The following is a 21,849-nucleotide window of genomic DNA, read 5'->3' on the forward strand; positions in this document are numbered from 1 at the left end:
CGGGGGCGCGGCCGGGAACGGGGAGCCGCGGGCAGCGGGACCGGGGGACGGCACCGGGGAGCCGCGAGCGGCGGCACCGGGGGTTGGAGCGGAGCTGCCGGGAACGGGGAGCCGCGGGCGGCGGGACCGGGGGACGAGATGAGCGGCCGGAAACGGGGAGCTGCGGGCAGTGGAACCGAGCGGATCGGCCGGGAACGGGGAGCCGCGGGCGGCGGGACCGAGGGACGGAAGGGATGAGCGGCCGGGAACGGGGAGCCGCGGGCGGCGGGACCGAGGGACGGAAGGGATGAGCGGCCGGGAACGGGGAGCCGCGGGCGGCGGGACCGGGGGACGAGATGAGCGGCCGGAAACGGGGAGCTGCGGGCAGTGGAACCGAGCGGATCGGCCGGGAACGGGGAGCCGCGGGCGGCGGGACCGAGGGACGGAAGGGATGAGCGGCCGGGAACGGGGAGCCGCGGGCGGCGGGACCCAGGGGCGGGTCAGCTGTTCCCGCGCCCGGCGCGCGCCCCCCGCGCCTTTCGAAACGCGCGCCAAGCCCGCGCGCTGCGCGCGTCTGGACGCTACCACTGCTGCTTCCCGAGCGGGGGGCGGCCGGTCGCGCCTTCTTTCCCCTCCTTCTGAAAGAACGGCGCCGCTGAAGGGACAGTAGCAAAGCTCCTCGTTAGACACGAATGGGAAAAGCGTTGCTTTGGCGGTTGCTCCTGTGTTTTTGTTAATTTCTGCTCATGTATTGCAGAAAACGCCCCTGCTTTTCTTCGTGATTGGTTACGCCCAAGGCGCCCTTCGTCACAAGACCCAGCCCATGTGTTCCCACCACACTTGACCGGCGGGAAACATGAAGCCTGCAGAGAACCCGGCTGCCTAACGAGGCGGAACCCTTTCCGCGTGAGAGCTGGGAAGAGGTGCTGGGGGGAAGGTAAATCGAGTGTCGCCGCGGGGAGGGCACATGGGGGCGGTGATGGAGGGGGGCGGCGGGGCCGGCGGCGAGGGGCTGTTCCTCGGGCCCCCTTTGCCGGGTGGGGGTCTCTCGGGCCGGGCCCGGGCCCCTCTGCCGGGCGTCCCTCGGCAGCTCCTGACGCGGTCGGGTCTGTGCGGGTCTCCCATGCTTCCGATAGAGCACCCCGGGTTATGCGGTAACGAGCCGCTGCCATTCACGATCGCGCAGCCGGTGATGCGATTCGAGGTTTAAGGCAGCCCCCGGTGCGGAGCAGCAGCGCGGGGTTTGCGGGCGCTGGACAGAGCAGGGAGCGCTGTTGGGGGAGCGATTTGCCCGTAATTTGACATTCCAGGCGCACTGGCCCCTGCGGCGCCAGTGTCGGTGAGCTGTTGTTGTCTCCCCGCAGGAAAGCGGAGCGTGTGTTCCTGGTGTGATGCTTTGACTTCAGGCATAGAGAAGGAACAGGTTTCCAAGCGTTTGTATGTTGGAGGGCTTGGCCATACGGTGTCTAAGGCCGAACTGGAGGAAAGATTTGAGAAGTTTGGGCATGTTTTGGATGCAGAAATTATTACCAGAAAAGATGATCAGGGTATGTTTTGTTTTATCTTTTCAAGGTTCATTGCTTTTCAGTTTGAAGCGTGAAATGGAATTTTTGCTTCAGAGTCACTTTATTTTCACAAAATAGCTTAATTTTCAGTTTTAAAGGAAACACTGATATTACACAGAAGTTAACTGGATGTTTGTCATTGATCAGGGAACCCTGTGAAAACTTTTGCCTACGTCAGTGTCAGCATTTCTGATGCCGAGCTTAGAAAGTGTAAGTACATCTTTCTGGTTTTTACTTGTTGATGTTTTTGAGCCAGGTTGTTTTACTGATAACACATCTGATGTCACAACAGGATGTGGTCAAGGTAGAGCTTGTTTTATTCTGTTGCCTTCTTTAAGCTTCAATTTTATGGGTACCTTTCAGGTACAAACTTAAACCAAGTGAGCAGTGAGGTGTAATATCACGCTAAAGAAACGTCAGCCTGTCATAGAAGGAGGTGTAGTGAAGTCTGGGCTGTGCTTCTTTAACGTAAAAAATACTTATTTTCCCATCTCGTTGTTTTGCAGGCATGTCAATTTTAAATAAAACAAAATGGAAAGGAGGGACACTGCAAATTGAGTTGGCCAAAGAAAGCTTTTTGCACAGGTAAAAATCAGTTTTTAAAAATGCGTGTTGCTGCTCAAGTTACCCCTCTTCTGTTTATCTGATAATATTATGGCTGTGCTTTCATCTTCTACACTCTTTCAGTTTTCATAGAGAGTGGTGGAGTGTTGATGCATGTGTGATACTGCAACGTGATTTATGTTGTTATTCCCTTAAAGGGAACGTCAAGGTGTTGATTCCTTGAGCAGTGGGTGGTTGCTGTTCTGTGGGAGGGGGTCCCTGCCAGCTCGAATCCAGCACATGGGCTTTATTTAGTAGAGTACTTTTCCCATGTCTGATGTACTTCTTGGTACAGGCTTGCCACAGAGAGGGAGGAAGCAAAGCTGCAGAAAGAAAAGCCACAGAGAAATAACCAAGCATGTCTGTTGGAATCACTGAAAAAGGCTGGAGTTGTGGACTTCCACATGAAAGCAGTCCCGGGTACAGAGGTGCCAGAACACAAGGTATGCTGGGGGAGATGTGTAAGAGAAGTAAACCAAGAAAAAGCAAGCTCATTATATCTAAATTTATGCTAAATCTCTGTGCCTTATGTAAAGACATGTAATTATTGGGGGTGACAGTCCAAGTTGTGAAAAGTGGGCTGAAGAAATACCTCCTGTAGAGACAAGGAGAAGGCTCCTGTTATTCAGAGAGAGTGCTCAGGCATTGGAATGGGCTGCCCAGAGAGGGGGTGGATTCCCCATCCCTGGAGGTTTTTCAACTGAGCTTGGCCGTGGCACTGAGTGCCATGATCTGGTAAAGGGACTGGTGTTGGACCAAGGGTTGGACTTGATGATCTCAGAGGTCTTTTCCAACCCAATCCATTCTATGATTCTGTGATTCTTTGCAGTGACTGGAAATAATTGTGATCTGCTTGTCCCCTCTCGTGGTGTTAAATCAGGAAATGCTTTATTCCTTGTGTATGTTGGGAATTTGCATAAGCCTGTAGCATAATGTACATTCATGTCACCCTTAAAAGCTTGTAAAGAGACTGTGTGACTTACTTTTATACAGCACATAATTTTTGGTGGCTGGGCTGTCAGGAACTGCTCTCTGTGCTTCACATTCAGGATTAGGGTCTGCACGTGCTTACAAGAGGAAGATTAAAATCACTGAACATGCAAATTAAGACAGGAAAAATAATATTAATTGGAAAGTTTTGAAAATTATTTGCAAAGCACAGAATGGTGTTAGAGGGATTTTTGTGTGTGTGTGGCAAAGGGGAAGAGAGCAAAATAATAGTGATTCTGTCTGTGCAGTGGCTGCTGTTAACTCATAAACCAGAAGCCATATATTAGACATAGTACTTGCAAAGTAAAGAAATTTACTACTTTGTTATCATTCTTTATTTGCAGGTCGTAGAAGTTTGGGGTTTTGGTTGGCTTTGGGTTTTGTTGTTTTTGAGAAGGAAGCTGGCTAAGTTGCACAGTACGATTATATCTCACTAAAGAGCATAAACAAAAATGAATTAGTCACAGATGGTTCTTTTATTAGTAGTTCTGTTATCCAAGAACAAACATCTTTCTCTGTTCCAGGGTTACTTCCACTCTCTTTTTGTTTAACACCGTTTACTTTTCTTTTCCTATAGAAGTGGGTTGTTGGTAAATTTGGCAGAGTCTTGCCTGTCCTCCACCTCAGGAATCCGCAAAAGAATAAAATATCCTTTTCCTACTTTCTGGGCATAGGCACAGTTCCCTTCCTTCTTCTGTCATATGGAGAAACAGTTGCTGAACAGTCTTAATTTTGATTGCTATGTCAGACTCAATTTACTGAATCCCTCAAGTGTGTCTTGCAGTAAATTTGTGTGATTTGGAGCAGTTTCTTAGACTGCACAAGTCAGTTGCTTAAAGACATGAGATGAAAAAGGGCTCCTTGTTGTCCTTTCGTGTAGAATTCAGCCTGTTCAGAAAGACTCGAGTCTGTTTGCTGGAGGAATCTTGTTTTAATTCCTTAACTCAGACCAACGTTGTGAAATATGACCCCTCAAAGTACTGCCATAACCTGAGGAAGCTGGAGCCAGACCGGGCACAAGCAGCTCCTGTGCCTGAGCTCACCCAGCACTTGGAAGGGAGAGATGTCAGTGCAAACAGGAAACGACAAGGAGAGTTCTCTGGGATGAAGAAACCACCTAAAAAACCGAGGCCACTGTGCAGTGAGGCCCTGAATGGAGCAGCAGCTCTGTCCTCTGGGTGCCAGCCCCGTCCAAAACACACCAGCTCACCACAACTCAGCCAGAGATCAAACCCCAAACCCAATGACGAGTTGAAATTGCCTCCATCGAGGAGTCTGGATAGTAAAACGCCAGGCAAAGGTTTATCATCAGATCAGAGGAATGTTAGTGGAGTTACAGCTCGAAATAACACGAGTGTTTCTGACAGTGATGTTGATTCTGAAGAGGAGATCAGAGCCATGGTAAAGAAAGAGACAGAAAAATGGAAAGCTGGAAATGCTGAGACTGAAAGTGACCCCTTGGAAATCGCTGGGGATGATTTTGGATTAAAATACAGTAGTCACTGGTCCTTAAGCAAGCCAGATGCCATGAAGAAAACCACTAAAGGAAGTTACAAAGAGACTGTGGAATATGGTAATGGTTATGATTCAGCAGGTACAGATGAAATTATTGCTGAAGGTAAAACTCCAGATCCAAATAGCAGCAAAACTGCAATTTTAGAAGATTCTGAACAGATGAAGGTGGAAAGTAAAAAAATCCTAGCTAACAAAAAAAGTGCTTTGTTAAATGACTCATCACTGAAAACTCAAAATGTAGAAGGAGAACACATTGAAAAAAAGTGGAAAATTAAAAAATCCAAAATTGGTGCATTGCAAACTTCAGCAGTTACCAGTACAGCAGAGACAAGTGATAGTGAGAGCTCTCACTCGGAGTCTGAGCAAGGGGAGTCTGAAATCAGTTCTGACTATGAGTCCATGATGCAAAACTGTTACCGCTTAGACCTTTCCTTACATGACTTAAAAGCATTGGCTGCCAAAAACACTGGGACACCTGCAGAGGAATCTGATGGTGCACAGAGTTCTGCTCAGTCCCCTGCTGAAGAAAATCCTAAGGGTAATGCAAATAAACCAAAACTTCCTAAATGTCACCCTGCAGATAAAAAAAAAAAGCATCTCTCCTGACGATGTGCTGGCTGATATTTTAGCAGGGGAGAATAAGGAAAGCTCCAAGGGACAAAATAATTCACGTTTGAAATATCAGCCCTTCAGGGGAATGGGGTCCCTTTGTGTGAAAGAGTCAACTAAGGACAGTACTGGGTTAAAAAAGGGGTCTGTAGGTTTAGGACTTGGAGCTTGTGTATTTTCTTCTGGGCAGGAGTCATCTAAAAGACAGCCCAAGAACCATCCATTGTGTGCACTTCAAGTCAGCAGTAAAAAGAGACAAAATGTGCCCAGTGAGCAGCATGAGGCACCGTCACCTGGTGCCTCCTCAGCAGATGAGAGACATCAGCCTGTTTCCAGGCCATGTTTACAGGGGAAGAAAAAAGACAGGAGTTCTCCACAAGACCACAGTTCAGAGCATGGAGCTGCCTCTCCCAGCCTTGATCAGAGTGACAGTGAGAGCAGTGACAGGGACAGCAACGCTGCAGGGGCTCTGAAACACGTTAAACGGCAACGAGAGAGCCCAAAACTGCTTTCCAAAAAAATGAAGATGAATGTAAGCAATAAAAAGCCAGAACGCGAAGCTAATACATGTGAGAACAGGAAGACAAGCCTTCCAGAAGATAAGGAGCTTTGTCTTCATGCTACTGCTTCAAAGGAATCTGCAAGAGACAAACAGGAGCAGGACAACCAGAGGAGGCTGGCGGCTCTGGAGGAGAGACACAGGGAGAGAGAACTCCAGAAGAAACTCATTCAAGGAGCACTTTCGAATCTGGTAATTACACTCACAACTTTTATCTGAATAGTCCAGAGTACAAGGAAAAGGGTAATTAATGTATGTGAATTAAGATTCCTAAAAATCATAGTCTGGATCTTCTGATACATTGCCAGTTTTGAGTATATACAAAATCCTGCATACCTCGTCCCTGGAATGCCTCTGGAGTTGCAGGAGGAATAGCAGAGGTCATGGAAATGCCTTTTAGATACTTCTGTATGACTGCAGCAAGTACTTGCTGTGTTTGACCTGACATTTCCCCCTTTCCTAGGACGGCCAGCCAGCAGGGAAGCACAAACACATCCTATTCGATTCAGACACGGAAAATGAGACGTTGAAAAAAGACGCAAGTTTGGGAAATATGCCTGGAGAAGTAAGTGTTATTAGGCAAAAGCCCTGTGTGACCATGCCTTTTGTTCTGAAGATTAGATTTCCTAGTGAAGTGCCAGAGAAATGTAGGTAAGTTTTGAATTAACATCAGACAGGTTTGACAGTACTTAACCATTCATCTAAGAAAGCTTGAGAGCTTGGAGAATTTGGAAGGAGTTTGAGATTGGTACAGAAGGTATTCTAACTTAGAAGAGAAAGAACTTCTGTATAATTAGTGTTGAAATTCCTCTGCTTTTAGGCAAAGGCAGGGGAGGAGATTGGGCTTGAGCAGTACAGAAGTACTCTGCTCTTTCTGAGACTGGATGAACTGCTAAGGCAGTATCTTGTTTTTGTTGAGCTCCAAAGAACTGTGTAAGGTTTCGTCTTTACTATCATTAGCAGACTCCTCATGATTTTACTGCCATGGTTTAGTACAATTAAATACTTATTTTTTTCTCAAATAGAACTTCTTATCTATGACATTTTTTAATCGCATCTCTGCTAAAACTTTAAAGCATTGGGTTTGCTTTTGTTGGGATTTTGCCTTATAAATGTATTGAGATTAGGACCATTATCGTTATTTAGCCATTGACATTTTTACCTTCCTTGATGTAATCAGAAATTTGCAATTTTTTAACTGTTGTAAAATCTGAGTTGCCCATTTGTAATGGTTCTACCCATGGCTTCCTCAGTAACCACTGTATCTAAGGAAGTTACAAGTATTCCACATGTGTCTTCCACATAGTAGGGGAGGAGGGGTTTTTGGTTTTGGTTGTCCCTTTTTCCTTGGCCGGGGTTGCTGGTGGGAGAGGCTGGAGTCTGATCCCTTCGGTTGCTGGTGGTTCTCCTGTCCTGGGTGAGATTGTTTCATGCTTGTTCCCCTTCCTTGAAGTTTTTAATTGTGTTTGTCTGTTTCATTTGGGTTTTTTTTGGTTTGGTTTTGTTTCTTCCCAATTTTCTTGTTGATCAGTCCCCTTTTCCCTTTCCCCTGGGGGTGGGATCCTACGTACTGTGTACACAGTGTGATTGTGAATGTTAGAAAATATAATTTCTTCTTTTTATTCATTTCAGTTTCTTTTGAGTTAATTTCTTTTCAGTGTTTCTTCCGTTTGCTGGGGAGGCTTTTGAGAGGGGGGAAGGGGGGCCAGTCGAGAGTTGGTAAAAAGCTAGGCTAAACCTGGACACCATTACGTGGATATTTTGCCCATGATGAAATGGAATAATCATAATTTTAATTTTATAATTATAAACCAGAGTTGCACGAGGTGTGTATACAAGATAAGATTGGCAGCATGTTGATCAGTGCTGGAAATGCACAGGGTTGTGCAGGAAATCCACTTTTTCAGGAAAACTGGAAAGCACATGAACAAAGTTGGTACTGATTTATATTCTCAGATGTAAATAACCTCCTTCTTTTGTTTTTCCTTTTTGTTTAACAAAGGATACATCTGCTCCCAAGCCTTCAGGCAAACTGTTTGACAGCAGTGAGGACGAGGAAGACAACACGGACGATGAACGATTCATAATTAAGCCACAGTTTGAAGGCAAAGCTGGGGAAAAAGTGAGTGAACCCATCACTGGAATTTAATTTTCCTCTGAGAGTCTATAGGGCCACTTCAGAGGAACAGAACTGGTAGGCTTGTATTATTACTGAGTATGATTTATATCAATTTACAATAGAATTCCCTTCAACAGAGGAAAGAGTGGCCATGGAGGAAATAATGTGTGGTGTTATCTTTGTATCCAAAGAAATTCCTGGAAAAGGCCTCAAGAGCTAAAGATTATTAGTATGTTGCCATGAAGTATGAAAAGAAAGGGATTGAACGTTGCTGATTTCCTCCTCCAGTGCTTAAGAGCACTTGTTTCATTTGTTTAGCTCCTGAGGCTGCAGTCCCGATTTGGCACCGATGAAAGATTCCGCATGGACGCCCGATTCCTGGAGAGTGACAGTGAGGAGGAAGGTAAAGCTGCCCATACTTCCTGGTTACTGGTAGTAATGGAGCCATATCATGGAGCTTCAGCTTTTGAAGCACCTTATGGCCTCCTTTGGCTTCTTTGGTGATCCCTTAAAAGAAAACCACCCACCTCTGCTGTGGCTCTGCATGGGAAACACCAGGGGTGGCTGTGCTTTCTTAAAGGTGTATGCTGCAAAAGTATTTGGAACAGCTGAGTGAGGCACATGTGCCTAATAAAACAACATTTGAGACTATTTTTAATACAGCATGATATCAGAATGTGTTTATCCACATTGAAAAACTGGGTAAGCGGTGACTTAGAAAAACCCCCTTTTGGATCATTATATTCATTTAAACTGTTTGTTTTGTAGCCATCCTGCAGCCTGTGGCTGATTTGGCAGTCTTAAGTAGGGTCATTTTTTTTCTTTAGCAGCAGAAGGCAGAAAAGCTGAAAATAGAAAAAGTTTGAATATCCACCCCCAAGAAAAAGAAATTAACCCAGTTTTCAGGATTCAATTTCTTTCTGAAACTTAAATTTTTGCCTCACTCTGCTATTCCCTTCATTGCTTTCATGTGATCTTCTGTAGAGCATCAGCAGTGGCAGAGGGGTTGCAGTTACATGACAGCAGCAGGAAACATGTTAAATACCTGATCTGGCCTTCACATGAAATAGATGCCCAGAACTGTTCTAACCCAAGATTTTCTACAGTGCAAGGCACAAAGTCTCTGAGTAGCTTTTAGATAAAGGAAGCGATGTGTTGATAGACGTGAGCTCTGCTAGTACTGTAGTGATACTATGCATCAAATATCACAGGCTCAGCAGGGAAAATATAATGTATTTCTTGTTATCTTAGCAGAGACAAAGAGCTTGAAGGCAGATGAGGAAGACGAACTTGCTGCAGAGAAAAAGAAAACTCTGCAGATACTGGGAAGCCTCTTGAACATCAACCTGGAACAGCCTAAGCCAAGTAAAACAGCAACAAGTGCCAAGAAATTCAAGTATGAATCATCTGCCATCAGTGAAGGAGTTTTAGGGTGGCTTCAGTTTTGCCGGTGTTTCCTAACCAAAATTTCTGCCTAGATGGCTGAGGAAAGTACTTCCTTTCTTGTGTGTATTTGAAGTCAGTATTTAATGGAATTCCCAGGCACTGACTAGCAGGGACTTTCTAAATGTCAATTACATTTTGGAGAGATTTTGGTGAAGAAGCCAATTTGAATTTGTATCCTACTGTAAAGGTTTGGGGTAGCTTTCATTTGAGCCTTTAGAGTGTCTCATGGTTTCTCTTTGCCTTTCTATTTTCTTAGAGACATTAATGCCCTCCGTTACGATCCCACCAGACAGGACCACGCAGTTTTTGAAAGGAAACCAAGTACTACAGAAAAGGAGAGGTAATATTACAGCTTGGTAACTATAGTTGTGATGTTTCTCCCCTTAGAGAGAAGCCTATGGCAGCAGACTGAGTTTGAAACTACGCAGACTGCTATTTTCTCTTTAGTCCTCCCTGTGATTGCGGAAATCAATATACAATAGGAATTGTGAGCACTAAAACCGGCATGCAGTGTCATATTTTCTTTGTAGTCCATCTACTCTCTGCATGCCATTTTCTGTCCTCACTGAAGGTGAGAAAGGTCAAGTCATGGACTTGAAGATTTGAGAAGTTTTCAAGAGACATGTGTATTAGCTCTTATCCTGTGAAAAAGCATATTAGCTCTTAACATTTCTTTTGCCAGAAGAGAAATCTGTCCTAAGTATCTTCATTTATGAACTACCACATGTTAAGTGAAAAGTCCCATAATGATGTGGGTAATAAAAAGGAGGCTTGTTCCTGCCTTTAGAATCAAAGCTCAGATGTTTCCCCTGCACTGCTCTCTCCCTTAAAAGTGAACTCCTCATCAATGTGCATGGCTGAGTTTAGGAAAACATCAAGAGCCAGGTGGCTCTTTCTTTTAAAAACAGCTGTGTTGTGTTACTGTCCTCCAACAATCCCATTTCAGTAAAGCTAAAAGGAAGAAGAAGAAGAAAGAAGAGAGTGAGAAACTGCCTCAAGTGTCTGAAGAAGTCTATTATGATATTGCTGCTGATTTAAAAGACTTATTTGGATCTTCAAAGAGCCAATCAGAGAAACGTGAGGGAATACCCTGGGACAAAGATGATGCAGAAGACTCTGCCCCACCTGACCATTTGGAACCTGTCTCTGGGAATAACACAGCTCAGGAGCCGAGTGGTTTCAAGTTTTCCTTCTTTGGAGACACAGTGAAGTCAGGTGTAAAAGAAGGTAAGAGCAGGACAGTGCAATTTCTAGTGAATGGCTCACGTCGGGCACTGTGCAGGACTACGGTGCCTAGGAATTCAGAATCCAGGGCATTTTCAGAGGCAAAAGTGAGTAATGAGGCAGAATCATTATGATCTTCAGTTACACTTGCCAGGATTGTGGTAGCTCAGCTTGCGCCCCAGGAATCTTGAAAGGGATGTTTTGAGAAAGAACGATTATTTATTTGTTTTTTTTAAACAGTGATGGACGTTGTTGTCATCCCCTACATTTCTCAGACAGGGAAAAAGGTGATATGCCAAGTCAAAGTTTCACACAACCCAACAAGATTTGAAATCAAAGGTGTGTTAATGGAGTAATGTGAGCAAAAGCAAATCCGGAGTTGACACCAAGAACATTCAAGATTGCTTTATTATTTACTTAATTTTCTTATTGTACCTTTAGAAAATTGAAACTGAATGACCCATGACTATAGGGGATATAAGTGTTACACACTCAAGATTAAAACATACTGAATTAAGTCAGTCAGTAGGGTAGGAAACAAAACAAACCATGTGAAGTTAAATGAAAGATTTAAAACAAACAAAGCCCCCCACATTTTTGTTGACTTCAGAAAGGATTCACTGTTCTGAATGCACTAATAAAGGTTTCAGGATATGAAAGAGACCCCCAGAACAAAGTGAAAAATACCTGAGCAGAGATGTAGTTCAGAAAGCCCGAGAGGGGGAGGTTTCCATCCTTCTTAAATCTGCTTTTCCAATGTAAGTTCTTCACTGGGAAGTAGGGTTTTTTGCTGGCAAGTAGAGGAATAATCTGATTTTTTATTTCAATTGTGATAATCTTGCAGAGCCCTACATCCTTGAAACAATAAAACCTGCAAAAGTCACATGGCAAGAAGATCCACGTTTCCAGGACAGCAGTTCTGAGGATGGTGATGAGCCAGAGGCATCAGAAATTGAAAAGGATCAAGAAATGCAAGTTGTATTTGTTTTCTATTTGGTTGTAGTAATTTGCTGCTGTGAGAATATTAATAGCAGCACTCAGGTCCTGGGAAACTGCTGTCTTCATTCCACATCTCTGAGCAACAGAAGTTATCCTGGAAAACCATTCCTTGCTGCACAGAGTGTAACAGTGAAACATCCCAACAGCCCATTTGCTTTGACCTTGAGTATAAAAATACAAAAGCTGAGTTTGTGGTTGAACACTGGAGAAATTAAGTGGGTAATTTTGGTTCAACCCAAACCAGGTTTGGTTTGGCCAAAAGTCAGAGACGTAGTAAATTTTCTTTTATAAAAGGGTCTTTTTTATAGGAGACCATATTTGGTTACTGTGGAGGAATGTTCTTCCATGCATTCTGTTTCTCTGAAGCACTACAGCTTTAACTTGCATTAATGGAATTTGACAGTAACTTTCTTGATGTTAAAGTTTCCTTGTGTTTGTCCAGGTTTCTTTGCTTGCCACAAAGAGAAAGTACAAGATTTTTCTTCTTCTCCAAAGACGATGAACGACTGAGAGGTACAACAGAACTTACTCACTGTCACTCCTTTTTTGGTTTCTTTCAAAAGTCTTACTGAAAGTCAGGGAAGAAGTCCTGTCTAGTTATTTGTTCTGTAACACAGGTGAGAGGTTTAAGGAAAAAAATAAATTGCAAGTTTTCATTCGTATTTGTGGTCTAAATTGAGGTAGAATCCCATGACAAACTGCTGGTAACAAAAACGCTGACCATCTGTCTTGCTTCCATTTTTTTTCAGAGAATTGCCTAATATGTACCTGGCCTTTTAGGGCTTACCAAAAAAAAATCACAAATGCCTTTCAGGCATATATATCATCATTAATTTTTTCCTGTCCTTCTGGTGTTACTATTCATAGTGTCGAATACTCTTATTAGCCACATATGTCCACATCGTTCTTGATTCTAATTAATGTGGATTTTTTTTCTTCTGAATATAGTGAATTTTGTATTTAAAAACAAACAAAACAGCAGCAAAAGGAAACATTCACAGCCTCGAACAATTCCACAGACCACAACAAGAATTGCTTCTGATATTTTATGCAGTAACTTATCAGGACAGTCTCAAATAATGTTTTTTTCTTGAGACATATGAGGTAACAGTCATGAACTGTCTTGCTGTGTTCATACAATTAGTGCACTGAAATCTTCCAGCCTGTCTGATTTACAGGCCCTGTTGAAAGTGAGACCTCAGTCCTCAGCAGGCATGAATTTTCTTGGGAGATGTGGGGTAATGGTGCTGAGCTCTTAATGAAACAGGTGCAATTTCACTGCAGTTCCTATCTTGGCATATTAACTGCTGCTGCCTTTTGTTTTCTTTAGTACACAGGGCAGTAGTTCAGAGCATTTCTGTTGGAGCCAATCATGTTGTGGGGGATAAGAGATTATGAATGATAGGAAGAATATGAAGGATAGACCTTCTGACTTGATTGCTGTCTTGCTCATGAGTTTTACAAACAGCAGCATTTTCAGAAGTGTTTAAGGAAATCAATTTGTTCTTTTTTGGGCAGAGGGCCCAAAGTTATTTTGTAGATCAGTTGATCTCAGTGAAGAACAAGATGGTTGGGAAGATAGACGAAGATTATTGATTGAGGTGAGTATTTAACATCTCTTCCTTGGTAACTGTGGGCATGAGGAGGGAACACGGCTGCTTATTTGCATGAAGAATTAAGTTCAGGACCTCTAGAAAGGCTGGCAATTTTGTAATTGCCGAGGAACTAAACTTCTGTAGTATACAAGTGTGCATAACATCATGTTATGATGTCCCGTCAGGTAAATTAGTGAATCTCTGTAATGTACAGGACCAGTTACTTAAGTGTATGTAAAGATACAGGTGAATCTAGAAACTTGTATTAATCATTATTATTTTTTTCATAATTTTATGTTGTATTTTAAATATTTCCAGGAATGCAGGAAGAAGCATAAGGATGCAAAAAGGAAAGTGAAAGCAAAACAATAAATATTTCTTATTTTACTGATCAGAAATGTTTCATATTTCTTCTTTGAAGAAGCTGCCAAACAATGTTACTTTCAAAACCCTTTCAAAAATCTAACAGGAAAGAATATTGGCAAAAACTGCTAAGACTTTGTTTCTAAATAGGGACATGTTTATTTTCAGTTTGATGTTTGTTCCATGTTTTGGGGTTTTGTATGTATGTATATACATATAGAAATACATATATACATATGGTTTAAATGTGACGTGCTGCTTTGTTCGATTTCTGGTAATTATATCATATAATGAAGATCTTCTGCTGTGTCCTCTGGCTCCACTGCTGAAGGCTGAGAAAGAACAGATACCTCTTTCTCTGTAAGATTATATAACTTGTATTCTGCCTAACATAATAGAGAGCATATTTTAGATTGATTTACAAATATTTGGACTGTGTTATTTCTAGGGTGAAAGTTTCCCAGAAGTTAATGAAAATACATACATAATAGACATATATATATACCCATCTATATATGCGTATGTGCATAAATATGTATGTATATTTACATGCATATATAACAGGTTTATGAAATGAATAATTTGTATTTGTTCACAGAGCTGAATTTTTACTTTTTTACTGAGTTTTTATATTTATAAATACAGGGGACAGATGTTGCTGGTGTTGTATGCTTGGTATGAAATGAATATCTATTCCTGTATGTTATGTCCACTTAGACCTGTGCTGCAGAGGCTCTGCCAAGGCCATCCTGGGCACCTGCTGCCAGGCCCTGCCTGGCCCCAGCCCAGGGACACCCGAGTGCTTTGCCTTTTGCCTGTGTCCAGAGCAGTAGAACTGTCACATTCCCAGCTGTCTCTCAGGCTGGACCAAGCACTGGACTAAGGTAGTGCAAGTAAGATTCAGCCTCTATTGCAAATAAATCAAGGTAAAGTGACTCATTTGAAACAGCAGGAAAGTAACTGTTGATACATCTGTCAAATCAGTAACTTCTATATCAAATTTTCACCTCAAACAAGTAATTTTAAGAGATTATAATGTGTTTAAATTTGTACGTGTGGCTGGGCTTCACCAATGAAGATTTGGGAAGGGCTCTCCTCATGTGGGTGTGCCCTTCCAGCCTGCACAGTGGATTTTTTTGGGGAGGCACAGGGTGCGCAGAACTGGCCCCACCGTTTAAGTCCTAAGGATCATCTGCCATGGCCGAGCAAGCTTGGACTGTGACAGTGAAGTCCTCAGGACTACAACCTACAGCCCCTGATGTTCCCAGGAGGTCTCCCATCCAAGTACTAACCAGGACTGACCCTGCTGAGCTTCCGAGATCTGATGGGATTGGATGTTAGGGTGGAATTTAACTGCCCTCCTGTTTAAACATAGTATTAATAACTGTCCTCACAGCTTTGAATTTAAGGTGGGGGCAAATTATGCTTTCTATTATTGTTGACATAAGACCTGCCTCGGAACCTCGGCTGCCGAGGGGAGGTGTCACAGTGGGTGGTGGGGGCTGAGGCCAATCCCGCCCATATTCCAGGTGCACGCTGCTGATGTCACAGTGGCCACTGTGACCTATGGGGCCAAGGGTACAAAAGGGAACTCTGGGCTCAGGCCCTGTGTCAGTGTTACCTGACAACGCGAGGAGAAGGAAGAGGAGGATAGAGCTGCCCAGGGAGAGCCTCACAGTTTCAGGCTCTCAGCCTGTGCTGCAACGTCGTCCACCTCGCACTTCTCAGAATCAGCAAAGGAGCATCTCAAGGTGACTGTGGTGTTCCTTGACTGGACAAGAGAAGGGGGAGAGGGGCAGAAGCCTCTCTCATATTTCAGAGCCAGCGGAGAAGAGTCTGGAGCAGACCTCAGTGTTCCAGTGTCAGGGTCTGACCGCTGAGACGCACCATGTCAGACAGGACAGAGGAAGCCCCCGGAGTGAGTGACCCAGGTGAGACCAAAGTGCCCCTCCCACAGCCGGGCAGAGGGGCTGTCAAGGATGGCCAGTGCAGGGCTGGAAGTGGTGGCAGGGGAGGCAGGAGCCATCCAGCCATCTCGGGGCTGGGGCCCTCCTTTGCTCAGCAAGCCGGGCCCAGCTGGGGCAGGAGGCACCTGCTGGGACACCTGTGCCCACAATGGCCCATCCTCTCCAAGGCCTCCAGCCCTGTCCTTCATCCAGGCAGTCACAGAGCAGTCACAGAGCAGCCCTTGGGGTCAATCCCACAGGGATGCTGTCCCCAGCCCCGCAGAGGTGCCATTCCTGGTGCCATTGACTCTCTCCCTTTCAGCATGCCTGCTGTGTAAACGATCAGAGGCTGACCCGGACATCTGTGGGAAAAAACTTGAGAGATGTGGGCTCTGTGCCCACATGTTCTGCCTGGTGAGTTGCTCTCTGGGTTCCCTCCAGCTTTCCAACACGCAGTCCCTGCCACTCTGTCCTTACGAGCGCATCGTCTTTCCTGCAGTTTTTTGCCACTCTCCTTCATCAGCAAGGGAATGAGCGGGTAGGATTCCTGGGCTTTCTCCCAAAGGATATCCTACTGGCTGTCCACCGGCTGGCACAGAAGGTGAGAGCCTGACATGAGCGGGGAGATTTGTACCAGGCGAGGTTTGCTGGAGCTTAGCCCAGACTCCAAGAAAGGAAGACCAGCCCTTGCCAACAGCTCTGGGACAAGGAGGAGACCCCAGGGCTGCTGCTGATGGGGCTGTTGTGCTCTTTCCAGCGCTGCTTCATCTGTGGCCAGAGCGGGGCCACCATCACCTGCTGTGAAATGGAGTGTGACCTGAGCTTCCACCTGCCCTGTGCCAAGGAGGCTGGCTGTGTCACCCAGTACATTACACCGTACAGGTACCTCCTTCCCCCTCCTCTCCACCACCAGGGAGGAGCCCAGCACTTCTCACCCCACCCATCTCTTGTGTCCCCAGCTCCTACTGCCCTGCACACAGACCACAGCAGGCAGTGGAGGCGACTCCTGAGCCAGGCACCCAATGCCTCATCTGCATGGAGCCTGTGGAGGACAGAAAGACTTTCAAGACCATGGTGTGCCCAGAGTGCAAAAGCACCTGGTTCCACAGGGACTGCATCCAAGTAGGAGTAGTTTCCTCACACCCAGGGGAACAGCAGGGGCTCAGCAGCACCAGGGCCTCACTCAGCGCTGCTTGTTTCTCCTGCAGGGACAGGCTCTGTCTGCAGGTATTTTAGCCTTCCAGTGCCCCCTCTGCAGAGGCCATCGGGAATTTCTCATGGATATGTTCAATGTGGGGATCCGAATCCCCTTCAGGTTGGTGTCCTTCTGCCTGGCTCACAACACAGGAGGCTGCAAGTCTTGGCCCTGCACTGCTTTGGGAGGGCCACGTTCAGCTTCTCACAGGAGTTGGAAATGGCACAGTGGAAAGGGCAGGGACTCACCTGCCAGATGCCAGGGCAGGCGGAGCTCATCAGTTTTCCTTTTCCCTGTCAGAAAGCCATTATGGGAGGAAGGCAATGCATTCAGGGACCTGGGAGTGAGGCACCACCAGTGCAATGCCAGAGAGTGTCTTTATCCAGGAGGCAGAGAGGAGGCAGAGGAAGAGGGGTAAGTTGCCAGAGGGGGGCCGTGGGGGGCTCTGCAGAGGATCTGTGCCTTGGCAAGGGCTGAAAGCAGAAGGAGCCTGAAGGAGAGCTTGGCCAGATATCCCATGCTTTTGACACTTTGTCCTCACGGCCATCAATCTTTTTGCTTCCCCAGGCCCTGGGAAATGCTCCTGTGCAGCTCCTGTGCTGCCGAGGGTACCCACAAACGCTGCTCCAGCCTGACAGACAGCGCAACCAGCTGGGAATGTGGCAGTTGTGCTCCTCTGGACACAGGTAAGAGACAAAGCACACAGGTGCCCCTGGGCTGGGGCCATGCAGGGCCTGGCATCAGGTGGCCAGGATGGCTTGGCAGAGCCTGTCTGCTCCAGGAGGGCTGGGGGCACTGCTCTGGCCCAGCCTGCCTTGGGCCTGGGGAGCCCTTGACCTTCCCACTTCCCCTTACAGCCCCCGGGAATGAGTCAGAGCTGGACATCCCTGACCTGGGCACACAGGACAGCAGCTCCTCCACCAGTCCTGGGCCTGACCTCACACAAAATGGCTCCTGCCAGCAAGGTCAGGCCCCAGATCCACAGGGCCAGCGCAGAACTCTGCGTGACAGAACCCATGTGCCAACACCAAGTGCTGGGCAGCGCCAGCCCAGTCAGAGACAATCGGGGACATCCTGCAGGCAAAACTGCTCCCGCCTGCAACATCGGACCCCAGATCCACCTATCGGGTCCACAAGTCCCCATGACAGGAGCCGCGTGAGACCATCAGGTATTGCGAGTCGCACACGTAGCCAGGAAGAAACAGGGACATCGCGCAGGCAAAACTGCTCCCGCCTGCAACGGCAGACGCCAGATCGACCTGGTGGGTCCAGAGGTCGTTGTGACAGAAGATGTGTGAGACCACTAAGTTCTGGGAGTAGCAGCTCCAGTCAGGAAGAAACAGAGGCATCCCACAGGGGAAAACGTGCCCACCTGCAATGGCAGACCCCAGATCGATCTCGCAGGTCCAGAAGTCGACGTGACAGAAGGCGTGCGAGATCACCAAGTGCTGGGAGTCGCGGCTCCAGTGAGGAAGTGACAGAGACATCCCGCAGGGGAAAACGTCCCGGCCAGCAACGGCAGACCCCAGATCGATCTCGCAGGTCCAGAAGTCGACGTGAAAGAAGGCGTGCGAGATCACCAAGTGCTGGGAGTCGCGGCTCCAGTGAGGAAGTGACAGAGACATCCCGCAGGGGAAAACGTCCCGGCCAGCAACGGCAGACCCCAGATCGATCTCGCAGGTCCAGAAGTCGACGTGAAAGAAGGCGTGCGAGATCACCAAGTGCTGGGAGTCGCGGCTCCAGTGAGGAAGTGACAGAGACATCCCGCAGGGGAAAACGTCCCGGCCAGCAACGGCAGACCCCAGATCGATCTCGCAGGTCCAGAAGTCGACGTGACAGAAGGCGTGCGAGATCACCAAGTGCTGGGAGTCGCGGCTCCAGTGAGGAAGTGACAGAGACATCCCGCAGGGGAAAACGTCCCCGCCAGCAACGGCAGACCCCAGATCGATCTCGCAGGTCCAGAAGTCGACGTGACAGAAGGCGTGCGAGATCACCAAGTGCTGGGAGTCGCGGCTCCAGTGAGGAAGTGACAGAGACATCCCGCAGGGGAAAACGTCCCGGCCAGCAACGGCAGACCCCAGATCGATCTCGCAGGTCCAGAAGTCGACGTGACAGAAGGCGTGCGAGATCACCAAGTGCTGGGAGTCGCGGCTCCAGTGAGGAAGTGACAGAGACATCCCGCAGGGGAAAACGTCCCGGCCAGCAACGGCAGACCCCAGATCGATCTCGCAGGTCCAGAAGTCGACGTGACAGAAGGCGTGCGAGATCACCAAGTGCTGGGAGTCGCGGCTCCAGTGAGGAAGTGACAGAGACATCCCGCAGGGGAAAACGTCCCGGCCAGCAACGGCAGACCCCAGATCGATCTCGCAGGTCCAGAAGTCGACGTGAAAGAAGGCGTGCGAGATCACCAAGTGCTGGGAGTCGCGGCTCCAGTGAGGAAGTGACAGAGACATCCCGCAGGGGAAAACGTCCCCGCCAGCAACGGCAGACCCCAGATCGATCTCGCAGGTCCAGAAGTCGACGTGACAGAAGGCGTGCGAGATCACCAAGTGCTGGGAGTCGCGGCTCCAGTGAGGAAGTGACAGAGACATCCCGCAGGGGAAAACGTCCCCGCCAGCAACGGCAGACCCCAGATCGATCTCGCAGGTCCAGAAGTCGACGTGACAGAAGGCGTGCGAGATCACCTAGTGCTGGGAGTCGCGGCTCCAGTGAGGAAGTGACAGAGACATCCCGCAGGGGAAAACGTCCCCGCCAGCAACGGCAGACCCCAGATCGATCTCGCAGGTCCAGAAGTCGACGTGAAAGAAGGCGTGCGAGATCACCAAGTGCTGGGAGTCGCGGCTCCAGTGAGGAAGTGACAGAGACATCCCGCAGGGGAAAACGTCCCCGCCAGCAACGGCAGACCCCAGATCGATCTCGCAGGTCCAGAAGTCGACGTGACAGAAAGCGTGCGAGATCACCAAGTGCTGGGAGTCGCGACTCCAGTGAGGAAGTGACAGAGACATCCCGCAGGGGAAAACGTCCCGGCCAGCAACGGCAGACCCCAGATCGATCTCGCAGGTCCAGAAGTCGACGTGAAAGAAGGCGTGCGAGATCACCAAGTGCTGGGAGTCGCGGCTCCAGTGAGGAAGTGACAGAGACATCCCGCAGGGGAAAACGTCCCGGCCAGCAACGGCAGACCCCAGATCGATCTCGCAGGTCCAGAAGTCGACGTGACAGAAGGCGTGCGAGATCACCAAGTGCTGGGAGTCGCGGCTCCAGTGAGGAAGTGACAGAGACATCCCGCAGGGGAAAACGTCCCCGCCAGCAACGGCAGACCCCAGATCGATCTCGCAGGTCCAGAAGTCGACGTGACAGAAGGCGTGCGAGATCACCAAGTGCTGGGAGTCGCGGCTCCAGTGAGGAAGTGACAGAGACATCCCGCAGGGGAAAACGTCCCGGCCAGCAACGGCAGACCCCAGATCGATCTCGCAGGTCCAGAAGTCGACGTGACAGAAGGCGTGCGAGATCACCAAGTGCTGGGAGTCGCGGCTCCAGTGAGGAAGTGACAGAGACATCCCGCAGGGGAAAACGTCCCGGCCAGCAACGGCAGACCCCAGATCGATCTCGCAGGTCCAGAAGTCGACGTGACAGAAGGCGTGCGAGATCACCAAGTGCTGGGAGTCGCGGCTCCAGTGAGGAAGTGACAGAGACATCCCGCAGGGGAAAACGTCCCGGCCAGCAACGGCAGACCCCAGATCGATCTCGCAGGTCCAGAAGTCGACGTGAAAGAAGGCGTGCGAGATCACCAAGTGCTGGGAGTCGCGGCTCCAGTGAGGAAGTGACAGAGACATCCCGCAGGGGAAAACGTCCCCGCCAGCAACGGCAGACCCCAGATCGATCTCGCAGGTCCAGAAGTCGACGTGACAGAAGGCGTGCGAGATCACCAAGTGCTGGGAGTCGCGGCTCCAGTGAGGAAGTGACAGAGACATCCCGCAGGGGAAAACGTCCCCGCCAGCAACGGCAGACCCCAGATCGATCTCGCAGGTCCAGAAGTCGACGTGACAGAAGGCGTGCGAGATCACCTAGTGCTGGGAGTCGCGGCTCCAGTGAGGAAGTGACAGAGACATCCCGCAGGGGAAAACGTCCCCGCCAGCAACGGCAGACCCCAGATCGATCTCGCAGGTCCAGAAGTCGACGTGAAAGAAGGCGTGCGAGATCACCAAGTGCTGGGAGTCGCGGCTCCAGTGAGGAAGTGACAGAGACATCCCGCAGGGGAAAACGTCCCCGCCAGCAACGGCAGACCCCAGATCGATCTCGCAGGTCCAGAAGTCGACGTGACAGAAAGCGTGCGAGATCACCAAGTGCTGGGAGTCGCGACTCCAGTGATGAAGTGACAGAGACATCCCGCAGGGGAAAACGTCCCCGCCAGCAACGGCAGACCCCAGATCGATCTCGCAGGTCCAGAAGTCGACGTGACAGAAAGCGTGCGAGATCACCAAGTGCTGGGAGTCGCGGCTCCAGTGAGGAAGTGACAGAGACATCCCGCAGGGGAAAACGTCCCCGCCTGCGACATCAGACCGCGGATCCATCCAGCCGGTCAAGAAGTCGTCATGACAGAAGCTTTGTAAGACGACCAAGTACTGGGAGCTGCAGGTCCCGCCAGGAATCGTCAGGGGGATCCCGCAGGCAAAACCGCTCCCTCCAACGTCAAAACTCAGATTCATCCAGCCTATCCAGAAGGCCCCACCCCAGAAGCTGCCCGCCTGCACCGAGTGCTGGGAGGCGAAACCGAAGGGAGAACACGTTGGGAACATCCCGCAGGCGACACCACTCCCGCCAGCAGGGTCGTTCCTGAAATCCATGCAGCCAGTCAAGACGTTGCCCTGGTTCCCGAAATCCACGCAGCCAGTCAAGACCTTGCCCTGACAGAAGACGTGAGAACACAAAGTGACAGGAGTTGTGCTCACCAGTGGGACGGTGAGACAGGGACTCACCACTGGCAGGCACCATGTTAGAGGGCAAGGAGGAAGCCCCCGGAGTGAGTGACCCAGATGAGACCAAAGTTCCCCTCCCACAGCCGGGCAGAGGGGCTGTCAGGATGGCCAGTGCAGGGCTGGAAGTGGTGGCAGGGGAGGCAGGAGCCATCCAGCCATCCCGGGG

At 48.5% G+C, this 21,849-nt stretch overlaps 1 protein-coding gene and 1 pseudogene across 1 annotated transcript; both read left to right on the forward strand.

Moving 5' to 3' along the window:
* Positions 1–2,425: 2,425 nt before the first annotated feature.
* Positions 2,426–11,899, forward strand: LOC139669212 (nucleolar protein 8-like; annotated as a pseudogene).
* A 3,646-nt stretch (positions 11,900–15,545) lies between these two features.
* On the forward strand, positions 15,546–21,615 carry LOC139669213 (PHD finger protein 7-like). The gene is made up of 10 exons (XM_071549653.1): positions 15,546–15,926; positions 16,012–16,113; positions 16,270–16,394; positions 16,472–16,634; positions 16,721–16,831; positions 17,012–17,121; positions 17,275–17,393; positions 17,565–17,672; positions 17,823–17,969; positions 21,353–21,615. Exons 1-10 carry the CDS (start codon positions 15,546–15,548, stop codon positions 21,613–21,615), a joined length of 1,629 nt encoding a protein of 542 aa, XP_071405754.1.
* Positions 21,616–21,849: the final 234 nt, after the last annotated feature.

Source organism: Pithys albifrons, chromosome 3 (genome assembly GCF_047495875.1).
Source record: "Pithys albifrons albifrons isolate INPA30051 chromosome 3, PitAlb_v1, whole genome shotgun sequence".
Lineage (NCBI taxonomy): Eukaryota > Metazoa > Chordata > Aves > Passeriformes > Thamnophilidae > Pithys > Pithys albifrons.